The sequence below is a fragment of the Microcaecilia unicolor genome, chromosome 4, assembly GCF_901765095.1.
Source record: "Microcaecilia unicolor chromosome 4, aMicUni1.1, whole genome shotgun sequence".
NCBI classification, from domain to species: Eukaryota; Metazoa; Chordata; class Amphibia; order Gymnophiona; family Siphonopidae; genus Microcaecilia; species Microcaecilia unicolor.
Genome location: NC_044034.1, coordinates 167,082,626 through 167,095,416, shown reverse-complemented (window position 1 = coordinate 167,095,416; position 12,791 = coordinate 167,082,626). Strand labels below are relative to the sequence as shown.

The following is a 12,791-nucleotide window of genomic DNA, read 5'->3' as shown; positions in this document are numbered from 1 at the left end:
CTCTTTTTTTTCCCCAAAAAGGGGATCCAACGTGATTTACATGTCTTCGCAAGGTGTGATTCGTATTTGTAGATTTGGAGCACTAAGTTCCACCATTCCTGGTAGGTGACTTGGTGCAAGGATTTCCAATGCGAGAAAATTACCTTCAACGCTAAAGATACCATGGTGCTAACAAGAGACCCTTCACTAGGAGTCAGCAAACTTCTATAGCACTGATCCCGAAGAATAACAAATTTATAAATGATTGAGCCAGGAAAGTGGAAGATGTCTACTAGTTGTGACCATATTTCTAGCCAGTATTTACGAAGCTGTAGATTCTGATATGAAACTTTGAAAAGGAAGATTCAGGAAAAAAAAAATCAGGAAATATGTTTTCTTTGAAAAAATGGTGGATGCCTATAATCCCTCCCGAAGGAAATGGCAGAATGAAAAAAAATACAGTAACTGAACTGTAAAAGCTCTAGATAAAAACAGAGGATGCACAGTGGCAAGAAAAATGGACTTGAAGTACATTGACGGTAACCTGCATGGGGCAGCAGTTACAGCCATAAATTGCAGACATATGATTGTGTCAGGGCTTCAAAACATCATGGAGAGGTTAGCACAGTGATGGATGTCAGTGCTTGGGACGGATATTAAAAAAGGGTGGAAAACAAGAGCAAGAGGAGAGTTGGTGTTGGGTTGTATTTAGAAATGTTATAGGCAAATCCATCAAGAGGTCAAATCTGTACTGGGCTATGTTGGTCTTCATCTGCCATTGTTTACTGTGGCTCTATGTTACTTTGTTCCCATAATTACAAAGTGGTAGAAAACCTTTGTGAAATAGGTCCCAGTGTAACAGATACAATAATTATACAATCCCTAGTACAGACCTACTCTATGTTCTATTCTCATTAGAGCTAAAATTAACCCCCCCCCCCCCCCCTTCATTGAAAAAAAATGTTTTCAGCTTCTGCTGAAACTGCTATTACATTGTTCTCTGTAAATCCTGGGTGGAGTTTAACTGGTGAGCTTTGGAAAAAAAAATGTGAAGCATATTAAAAGTCAATTTCCCTCTAACCCTTCCTCCCCCCTCTCAAGTTAAAGGCCTCCCAAAGGGGTATTATAACTTTCAGTTACCATCCCTATGAGGGAGTTTAAGGACTTTTACTATTCAGCTTGTCTCTCCAAACCTCACCAGGTGTAATTGTGTTGATAGAATACCTTTATGCTTATTATCATAGACAAAGATGTCTCACACAGGCTGAGCATGGGCTTCTCTTGGTGACTGAGATGGGCCTTCCTGTAGTTCCTCAGGGCTGTTCAGTGGGAGAAGCAGTCCTTTCCATGGCTGCTCAGGGTGTGGAGGTAGGCAGGCCTTCCCCTGGCCTCCAGTGTTCTATGCTAAGAGGCTTTTGTTAGTTACACAAAAAATGTAGGGTCTTGCCTATACAAAGTGCTTGGGGGTTTCCTCTAATCCATATTTCACACATTAGCTAGGTGTTAGACCCTTGATTTTGCTTGTTGAAACTTGTGCTTTATTCTCTATTTAATAGTAGTTTTTAAGGCCCAAATTTAAGGTAAAATTATGTATCATACCTGATAATTTTCTTTCCATTAATCATAGCTGATCAATCCATAGACTGGTGGGTTGTGTCCATCTACCAGCAGGTGGAGATAGAGAGCGATCTTTTTGCCTCCCTATATGTGGTCATGTGCTGCCGGAAACTCTTCAGTATGTCGATATCAAAGCTCTATCTGCAGGACTCAGCACTTAGAGAATTACACCCACAAAGGGACACTCTGCCCAGCTCACCACCGCCGAAACGGGGGAGGGGAATTAACCCAGCTCATCCCCACACAAGTGGGGGAGGGGAATCCGTCCAGCTCATCCCCGCGGAGCGGGGGAGGGACACCACCCCGCCAATGCGGGGGGATCTGGCTTATCCTGCAACCGCAACCGCGGGAGGAGCTGACTGACCCTAACACCGCCGAAGCGGGAGGGGTACAAAGCAGCCCTACAGCCGCACGAAGCGGGAGGGAGCGCCGGCAGAATTTAGGTCTCAATCCAGCCCTGTAAAACGGAGGGGAGAGGAAGCAGCAGCTCACTGTAACACAAAATCGTCTCAACTCCTGAAGAATCCAATTGAAAAAACTTGAACATGAAGTCCTCCTGAACAGGAACTGAAGACTAAACTTGAGCCTGAAATGCAACCAGAATAAAAGCTGTACAGATATCTGGGAGGGGCTGTGGATTGATCAGCTATGATTAATGGAAAGAAAATTATCAGGTATGATACATAATTTTACCTTCCATATCATCATGCTGATCAATCCATAGACTGGTGGGATGTACCGAAGCAGTACTCACCCAGGGCGGGACATAGAAATCCCTGACCGCAACACTGAAGTTCCAAACCGGGCCTCCGCCCGAGCAGCCACAGTCAAGCGGTAATGTCTAGAGAAGGTATGAGCCGATGCCCTAGTTGCCGCCTTACAAATCTCTTCCAAGGAGACGGACCCGGCCTCTGCCATCGAGGACGCCTGAGCTCTAGTGGAGTGAGCCTTCAGCTGGATAGGCGGCACCTTCCCCGCGGCCACATAAGCCGCTGCAATGGCTTCCTTGACCCATCTTGCCACTGTAGGCTTAGCAGCCTGCAGACCCTTACGAGGACCTGCAAACAGGACAAACAGATGATCCGACTTCCGGAAATCATTGGTCACTTCCAAGTATCTGATGATGACTCGTCTCACATCTAGATATTTGAGAGCAGAGTACTCCTCTGGGTAGTCCTCCCTACGAAAGGATGGGAGACAGAGCTGCTGATTCACATGGAAGCGAGAAACAATCTTGGGCAGGAAGGAAGGCACTGTGCGAATAGACACTCCTGCCTCAGTGAACTGCAGAAAGGGCTCTCGACATGATAGCGCCTGGAGCTCGGAAACTCTTCTGGCTGAAGCGATAGCCACCAAAAAGACTGCTTTCAACGTCAGGTCTTTCAGAGATGCCCTCGACAAGGGTTCAAAAGGCGGCTTCTGCAAGGCTCTTAGCACCAGATTGAGATTCCACGCAGGTACCAATGAGTGCAGAGGAGGGCGCAGGTGATTAACTCCCTTGAGAAAGCGCACCACATCTGGCTGCGAAGCCAGGGAAGCACCCTTCAGGCGGCCCCTGAAGCAGGCCAGAGCCGCTACCTGGACTTTAAGGGAACTGAGCGACAGGCCTTTCTGCAGACCTTCTTGCAGGAACGCCAACACTGAAGAAATTGGAGCAGTGAAGGGAGAAAGGGAGCCTGCCTCACACCACGATGCAAAGGTACGCCAAACCCTGGCGTAAGCAGTAGAAGTAGAGCGCTTCCTCGCTCTCAGCATAGTGGCGATGACCTTGTCTGAGAAGCCCTTCTTCCTCAGACGCTGCCGCTCAATAGCCAGGCCTTAAGACCAAAGGGGGAGGGATCCTCCATCACCACGGGACCCTGATGCAACAGGCCCTGCTCCGCTGGCAGCCGCAGAGAGCCGTCCACTGAGAGCCTGATAAAGTCCGCATACCAGGGACGTCTGGGCCAGTCCGGACCCACCAGAATTACCCGGCCCGGATGCTTTGCCACCCGGTCTAGCACCCTGCCCAACATGGGCCAGGGCGGGAACACATAGAGAAGCTCCTGTGTCGGCCACTGTTGGAGGAGAGCATCTACTCCCAGAGATCGAGGGTCTCGTCCTCTGCTGAAAAAGCGCGGCACTTGGCAATTGGCCGATGACGCCATCAGATCTAGGCTCGGCTGGCCCCAGCGCTTCGTGATGTCCAAGAACGCCTGAGCCGATAACTGCCACTCTCCGGGATCCCAGGTATGGCGACTGAGAAAGTCCGCCTTGACATTTATGACTCCGGCAATGTGGGCCGCCGACAGCTGTTCCAGGTTCGCTTCCGCCCACTGGCATAGTTTCATGGCCTCCTTGGCTAGAGGGGCGCTCTTGGTACCTCCCTGGCGATTGACATAGGCCACAGCCGTGGCATTGTCCGACAGGACCCGTACTGGCTTCGACGCCAGTACCGGAAGAAACTCCAAAAGCGCCAACCGAATGGCTCTGAGTTCCAGGAGGTTGATAGACCACTTTGCCTCTGCAGGAGACCAGAGCCCCTGCACTGTCCTTCCCAAGCAGTGGGCTCCCCAGCCCGTCAAAGAGGCGTCCGTCGTCACGACAACCCACTCCGGGGTCAAAAGAGGCATCCCTGCGGACAACTTGACTGTCCTCAGCCACCAGCTCAGTGCCTTGCGCACCGCTAGGTCCAAGGGAAGGCGCACAGCGTAATCCTCCGACACTGGAGTCCAGCGCTGCAGCAGAGAGAGTTGTAGTGGTCTCATATGAGCCCTGGCCCAGGGCACTACTTCCATCGTGGCCGTCATAGAGCCCAACAGCTGCACATAGTCCCAAGCCCGAAGAGGAAAGGCTACTAGGAACTGGTCCACCTGAGCCTGAAGCTTGACAATCCGATTGTCCGGCAGGAACACTCTGCCCACTTGGGTGTCGAAACGAACTCCCAGATATTCCAGGGACTGAGTCGGGCGCAGCTGGCTTTTCTCCCAGTTGATGATCCACCCCAGGGAGCTCAAAAGAGCAATCACCCGGTCTACAGCTCTGCCGCACTCTGCATAAGAGGGGGCTCGGATCAACCAGTCGTCCAGATAAGGATGGACTTGTACTCCTTCCTTTCATAGGAAGGCCGCGATGACCACCATTACTTTGGAGAAGGTCCGCGGAGCAGTAGCCAACCCGAACGGGAGGGCTCTGAACTGGAAGTGTCGGCCCAGGACTGCAAAACGCAGAAAGCGTTGATGAGGAGGCCAGATGGGAATATGCAAGTAAGCTTCCTTGATGTCCAAGGATGCCAGGAACTCCCCTGCCTTCACTGCCGCTATCACAGAGCGGAGAGTCTCCATTCGGAAGTGCCGAACTTTCAAGGCCCGATTGACCCCTTTGAGGTCGAGGATAGGCCGTACAGAACCTCCTTTCTTTGGTACCACAAAGTAAATGGAGTAACGTCCCTTGCCAAGCTGATCTTCTGGCACCGGAACGACCGCACCCAGGCGGATCAGATTGTCCAAAGTCTGCTGCACTGCCACAGCTTTGACCGGAGACTTGCAGGGAGAGTGCACAAACCCGTCTCTTAAGGGTCGGCAGAACTCTAGCTTGTAGCCGTCTCTGATGACTTCTAGCACCCAAGCATCTGAAGTTACCCTGGTCCACTCGCCCAGAAACAAGGACAGGCGTCCTCCAATCTGCACTGGGCCATGGACCAGGGCCCCGTCATTGGGTACGAGACCCTGGGGGAGGACCGGAGGATGCACCTCCGGGCAGCGGTCTCTGCGAAAGGAATGCTGCTTGGGGGAGAAGTTCCTCTTGAAGGGGCAGAGGAGCCCGACTTGCCCAGGCGATACCGACGTGCTTCCTGAAACCGTCCTTTGGAGGAACCGGGGTGAGCACCACTGGCCCGAGCCCTGACCTCTGGTAACCTCTTGCCCTTAGACATGCCGAGATCGGTCACAATTTTGTCCAGCTCGACCCCAAAGAGCAGCTTGCCTTTAAAAGGCAACTTAGCCAGGTGAGACTTAGAGGCGTGGTCAGCAGACCAATGCTGAGCCATACTTTTAGCTGAGGCTCTCAAGACATCATACAGCAAGTCTGCCAAATAAGCCAAGCCCGATTCCAGGGCCGGCCAATCAGCCCTCAAGGAAGGATCCGAGGGGGAAGCCCGCTGCACAATCGTCAGGCACGCCATGGCCACATAAGAGCCACAAACTGAGGCCTGCAAACTTAAAGCAGCCACCTCGAAGGACGACCTTAAGGCCGCCTCCAATCTTCTATCTTGGGCGTCCTTTAGGGCCGTGCCACCTTCCACCAGCAACGCCGTTTTCTTAGTCACCGCAGTGATTAAAGAATCCACGGTAGGCCAAAGAAAGGCCTCCCGTTCACCTTCAGGCAGAGGATAGAGGCGGGACATAGCCCTAGCCACTTTCAGGCTTGCTTCTGGGACATCCCATTGAGCCGAAATCAAGGTGCGCCTGGCCTCATGCACGTGGAAGGTTCTAGGCGGGCGCTTCGTCCCCAGCATAATGGCGGAGCCAACAGAGGCTGAGGGAGAGACGTCCTCCGGAGAGGAAATCTTCAAAATGCTCATGGCCTGCACTAACAGGTTGGGCAAATCCTCTGAGCGAAAGATCCGCGCTGCAGAGGGGTCATCCGCTCCATCCGAGCGGGAATCTGTCTCCTCTCCAAGGAATCCCCAAAGGACCGTTGGGAGAACTCAGATACGCTGCCCTCATCTACATCAGAGGAGACAGAGTCCTCTAGGGCCTGGAAATCCACCCGAGGGCGTTTGCTTCCGGAGGCCTCAACCCCTTTATCAGACGGGGGGCAGGGGCAGCGTTTTGCATAAGAAAAGCCTGATGCAGCAGCAAAATGAACTCAGGGGAGAATCCCCCCGAACTGTGCACTTCTGCAGCTTGGGCCATGGCCCTAGCCACACCCTCAACAGGCGCTCGCAAGAGCGGGGAAGAAATGTGCTCCGCATCCAAAATGGCGTCCGGCGCGAAACTCCGAGAAGGAGCCGCGCGGGAAGAATGGCGCTTAACTTTGGCCGCTTTCTTACCGTTGCCTGAATCAAGGGCGACCATAGTATTAACGTCTCCCAGCTCGAGGGCAGCCCAAGAAGAAGCCGTCCGAGCAGAGTGGCCGGCCAACATGGAGTGGGCGAGCAGCGGGGGATGGGCGCTTATGGCGGGAAAAACCGCCGCACCGGAGGAAGAACCGGGACACTGACCGGACTCCATACTGATGCTCAACAAAGGCGATTCAGGCTTTGAAACCCCCGCATCCCCGCTAGACGCACCCACGCGGTCCGGGGAGCGAATCTTCGCGCCCTCCGACACCATAAGCCACATGGAGATCGAACGGGGAACCCCCTGCCCGCTATAAAAAGGTAAAATTACCTGCTTCTCGCTCCGAGCTGTAACGAACTGGTGTCCAAGTGAGCAGCTGCAATAAACGTTGAAATTAAATGCCCTTAAAGGACGTCCAAATTTTTTTTTTTTTAAACGGAGCCAGCGGGAGGGGGGAGAAAAGGAGGGACCTGGCACCACCAGGTTTGCACTTGCTCAAGAAGAGCCCTCAACCCCAGGTACTCAACAAAACCTAAAAATTAGGCTTGGAGACCTAGCCAGAACTGCTGCTGTGTGTGACCACCACCTGCTGAGATAGAGAACATACTGAGGAGTTTCTGGCAGCACATGACCACATATAGGGAGGCAAAAGGATTGCTCTCTATCTCCACCTGTTGGTAGATGGACACAACCTACCAGTCTATGGATTGATCAGCATGATGATATGGAAACCTCTCTTATGGTGTTTTTTTTTTCTAGGGCAGTGATTAATTTTTGGTCCTACCTGTAAATATGACAGTAACACAGTAAATGACACAGATAAAGACCCGCATGGTCCATCCAGTCTGCCCAACAAGGTGACCAGAGCCGCAGCCACCACTCTGCTTGGGCCCCAGTCACCCATACTTAAACATTGTTGGTCAAGTCTCCACCATGCCAACCATATAGGCAGCCAAACATGAGTCTTGGTTATAACCGTATATCATCCCCAAGTATTGCTGACAGTATTCAACTTACCAGTCAAGATGTCTTCCTCTCCCCCCTGAACTGAACAGCACCCTCACACAGCATGTGACAATAAAGTGATCTACAGAACTGGAACTGGGAACTGATTTTGCATTTGTGTTCATAGGGCCATTCATGAAACTCTGAGCATTTTGGTCTTTATCAGATTTAAAGTCCACCATCTTTGCTGTCAGTGTCTTACTTGATTTTGTCACAGACCATAGTGTCTGAAGCTGTCTATGATTTTTATCTGCATTCATGTTCTCTGTTTCTAATTGTTCTGTTGGCAGCAACTGTTTTATATGTTTATTACTGTGATCCTTCAGTAATCCAATTCCTATCTTCAGGTTCATGTACTGGTCAGACTGGGGTGACAATGCAAAGCTAGAGCGCTCTAACATGGATGGCACAGATCGCCTGGTTCTCATTAGTAAGAATCTGGGCTGGCCTAATGGCTTGGCAGTGGACAAGGCTGGTTCACAGCTTCTCTGGGCTGATGCCCACACTGAGGTAAGAAACTCAGATCTCTCCTATCATAAGAAAGTCTCACTTAGAATGCATTTTATGTGAAGCTAGAGACCCAGTTAATAAAGGATCAGAATGCATGCGCTTGGCTCCCTCTCTTACCAGATTCAAATCCAGAATTTGAGGTAATTTTTATAACTCATATTCTTCCAAGATATAGCTTTCATAACTTACCCACTAGCTGCTTTCTTATAAAGGGTTAGATTTACTAATCTGTGTAATGTGTGTTATTAGTATACAGGCCTAGTGTTAAATAATGCATGTTAAAGTGAAATGACACTTGTTAATACAGAGCTTCCTAAACCTGTCTTGGGGACCCCATACCAGTTGTTGTTTCAGGATATTTGTAATGAATATGCATGAGACAAATTGGTATGTACTGGAGATATAGCATATGCAAATTGATCTCGTGCATATTCACTGTGGATATCCTGAAAACCATGACAGGTTTGGGACGCATCTACAGTGGTGGAAATAAGTATTTGATCCCTTGCTGATTTTGTAAGTTTGCCCACTGACAAAGACATGAGCAGCCCATAATTGAAGGGTAGGTTATTGGTAACAGTGAGAGATAGCACATCACAAATTAAATCCGGAAAATCACATTGTGGAAAGTATATGAATTTATTTGCATTCTGCAGAGGGAAATAAGTATTTGATCCCCCACCAACCAGTAAGAGATCTGGCCCCTACAGACCAGGTAGATGCTCCAAATCAACTCGTTACCTGCATGACAGACAGCTGTCGGCAATGGTCACCTGTATGAAAGACACCTGTCCACAGACTCAGTGAATCAGTCAGACTCTAACCTCTACAAAATGGCCAAGAGCAAGGAGCTGTCTAAGGATGTCAGGGACAAGATCATACACCTGCACAAGGCTGGAATGGGCTACAAAACCATCAGTAAGACGCTGGGCGAGAAGGAGACAACTGTTGGTGCCATAGTAAGAAAATGGAAGAAGTACAAAATGACTGTCAATCGACAAAGATCTGGGGCTCCACGCAAAATCTCACCTCGTGGGGTATCCTTGATCATGAGGAAGGTTAGAAATCAGCCTACAACTACAAGGGGGGAACTTGTCAATGATCTCAAGGCAGCTGGGACCACTGTCACCACGAAAACCATTGGTAACACATTACGACATAACGGATTGCAATCCTGCAGTGCCCGCAAGGTCCCCCTGCTCCGGAAGGCACATGTGACGGCCCGTCTGAAGTTTGCCAGTGAACACCTGGATGATGCCGAGAGTGATTGGGAGAAGGTGCTGTGGTCAGATGAGACAAAAATTGAGCTCTTTGGCATGAACTCAACTCGCCGTGTTTGGAGGAAGAGAAATGCTGCCTATGACCCAAAGAACACCGTCCCCACTGTCAAGCATGGAGGTGGAAATGTTATGTTTTGGGGGTGTTTCTCTGCTAAGGGCACAGGACTACTTCACCGCATCAATGGGAGAATGGATGGGGCCATGTACCGTACAATTCTGAGTGACAACCTCCTTCCCTCCGCCAGGGCCTTAAAAATGGGTCGTGGCTGGGTCTTCCAGCACGACAATGACCCAAAACATACAGCCAAGGCAACAAAGGAGTGGCTCAGGAAGAAGCACATTAGGGTCATGGAGTGGCCTAGCCAGTCACCAGACCTTAATCCCATTGAAAACTTATGGAGGGAGCTGAAGCTGCGAGTTGCCAAGCGACAGCCCAGAACTCTTAATGATTTAGAGATGATCTGCAAAGAGGAGTGGACCAAAATTCCTCCTGACATGTGTGCAAACCTCATCATCAACTACAGAAGACGTCTGACCGCTGTGCTTGCCAACAAGGGTTTTGCCACCAAGTATTAGGTCTTGTTTGCCAGAGGGATTAAATACTTATTTCCCTCTGCAGAATGCAAATAAATTCATATACTTTCCACAATGTGATTTTCCGGATTTAATTTGTGATGTGCTATCTCTCACTGTTACCAATAACCTACCCTTCAATTATGGGCTGCTCATGTCTTTGTCAGTGGGCAAACTTACAAAATCAGCAAGGGATCAAATACTTATTTCCACCACTGTATGCAGGTTAGTAAATGTAGCCCATAGTCCGCTAAGAAACTTATTCCTTGAGATTTACACAGAGAGACTAGTGCCGGGGCTGGAATATGCTGCTACCTTTGATTTGCTTATGTTAGCTGCTTGCTTTCTCAGTCTTGGATTTGGATAAGAAAGTTCTGCAATTTCTCTCTTAGCGCATTGAGGTTGCAGATCTGCATGGTGGTCACCGGCGCACACTGGTGTCACCAGTTCAGCACCCCTATGGCCTGACCCTGTTGGACTCCCACATTTACTGGACTGACTGGCAGACTCGGAGTATCCATAGAGCTGATAAGAACACTGGCACTAATGTAATAGTGGTGAGATCCAACCTTCCAGGACTCATGGACATCCAGGCAGTGGATAGAGCCAGCTCACTCGGTGTGTGTTTGTAGCTCTTGCTGTCTGTATATGCATCTCTGTCTGTCTTTCATTCTCTCTCCCTGTCTGACTTTGTCTGTGTTTTGCTCTTGCCTTCCTCCTCCTCCTACATGCTTGTTTCCTTTAGAAGGGCTGAAAGGCATAGTTTCTATGACACTTTAGGACTGGAGTCTTTTGTGTTGTTTCCAAAGGCTCCAACAAGTGTGGCATGAAGAACGGTGGGTGCACACACCTATGCCTCCCACGACCCTCTGGCTTCTCCTGCGCCTGTCCCACTGGTATCCTGCTGAAAGAGGATGGACGGAGCTGCGACCCATCGCCCGAGAGCTACTTGCTGTTCTCTAACCGCGCATCTATCCGCAGGATTTCCCTGGACACAGATGACTTCACCGATGTCTACATCCCTGTCCCCAAGCTCAGCAATGTCATCTCGTTGGACTATGACAGTGTGGATGGCAAAATCTACTACACAGATGTCTTCCTGGATGTCATCAGGTGTGTAGTCACAACCCTGGCATAATTACTAAGTTGAACTTTTATTAATGTATTATCCTTATGGTTTTGAAAACTTTGTCTCAAAAATTCCTTTTCTGCCTACAAAATTGGAAGAAGGAAAGGAAGGTCTGTGGCTCAGTATTTTCTAATGAAAACCAAATAAGAATGAAAGGGGGTGGGGGAAAGAAGTTCATGAATAATGATTCTGAAGACCTGATTAGAAGGTGGGGGAAAGAGATGCTGTGTATGACAGCTACCTGTTGGAAGGTAAAAGCTGGATGAGGAGGATAGAAGCTATATGTGTATTGACTGCTTAATGAGGAGAGGGGCTGTGCCATGGATTCTCAGTGTGACGACCAAGGAGTTGAAATGTGTTTTGTACATTCCATATGTTGCCTTGGTTTCTGCAGACGCTCAAACCTGAATGGCAGCAGTATGGAAACTGTGATTGGTCAGGGACTGAAAACCACTGATGGCCTCGCAGTGGACTGGGTGGCAAGGAATCTGTACTGGACAGATACTGGTCGAAACACAATTGAAGTAGCTAGACTGGATGGTAGCTGCAGAAAGGTGCTGATTAATAGCAGCTTGTATGAACCACGAGCCATTGCAGTCTTTCCTCGGAAAAGGTAAGTACTGGGAAAGGGATACAATGGTGGTGGTGGTGGGAGTTGGGGTTGGAAGTGAACAGTGTATTTCATTCTTTGGGGTCGATATTTTGTTTAAAGTGGCTTTTATCCTCATGAATTTAGCTTGTTAAAAACCCCATCTTCTCATCCTTAATGTGATGGATATTTTATTGTTTTTTGTATTTTTGTTATTTTTGCTTTGTGTTAATATTTTGTTTATATTTTTATAGTAACATAGTAAATGACGGCAGATAAAGACCTGAACGGTCCATTCAGTCTGCCCAACAAGATAAACTTATTTTACATGGTATGTAATACTTTATATGTATATCCGAGTTTGATTTGTCCCTGTGTTTCTCAGGGCACAGACCGTAGAAGTCCGCCCTGCACCGGTTTTATTCTCCAAAAACCAGCGTCGCCACCCAATGTCCGCTAAGATTCCATAGATCTATTCCTTCTAAACAGCATTCCTTTGTGTTTATCCCATGCATGTTTGAATTCCATTACCGTTTTCATCTCCACTACCTCCCGTGGGAGGGCATTCCACATATCCACCACCCTTTCCGTGAAAAAATACTTCCTGACATTACTCCTGAGTCTGCTACTACTACTACTACTACTTAGCATTTCTATAGCGCTGCCAGGGTTACGCAGCGCTGTACAAGTTTAAACACGGGGAGGGACAGTCCCTGCTCAAGAGAGCTTACAATCTAACGGTAACAGACTACGTAGTCAGTGTAGGTAACAGGAATGGGGAAGGTGTTAGGCGCCAAAAGCAAGGGAGAAGAGATGGGCCTTGAGTAAGGACTTGAAGATGGGCAGGGAGGGCGCATGGCGTATGGGCTTGGGAAGTCTGTTCCAGGCATAAGGTGATGCGAGGCAGAAGGGGCGGAGTCTGGAGTTAGCGGTGGTGGAGAAGGGTACAGATAGGAGTGATTTGTCCTGAGAGCGGAGGTTACGGGTGGGAACATACGGGGAGAGGAGGGTAGAGAGGTAATGGGGGGCAGCAGATTGAGTACACTTGAAGGTCAATAGGAGAAGCT

At 49.2% G+C, this 12,791-nt stretch overlaps 1 protein-coding gene across 1 annotated transcript in view; it reads left to right on the top strand.

The window, feature by feature from the left end:
- The window catches only part of LRP4 (LDL receptor related protein 4), a 203,670-nt gene that overhangs the window by 151,655 nt on the left and 39,224 nt on the right, over nt 1-12,791 (top strand). The window contains exons 26-29 of the mRNA XM_030200877.1: nt 7,991-8,153; nt 10,399-10,624; nt 10,816-11,119; nt 11,530-11,748. Coding sequence (XP_030056737.1) covers nt 7,991-8,153; nt 10,399-10,624; nt 10,816-11,119; nt 11,530-11,748 — 912 coding nt within the window. The remainder of the gene's footprint in view (nt 1-7,990; nt 8,154-10,398; nt 10,625-10,815; nt 11,120-11,529; nt 11,749-12,791) is intronic.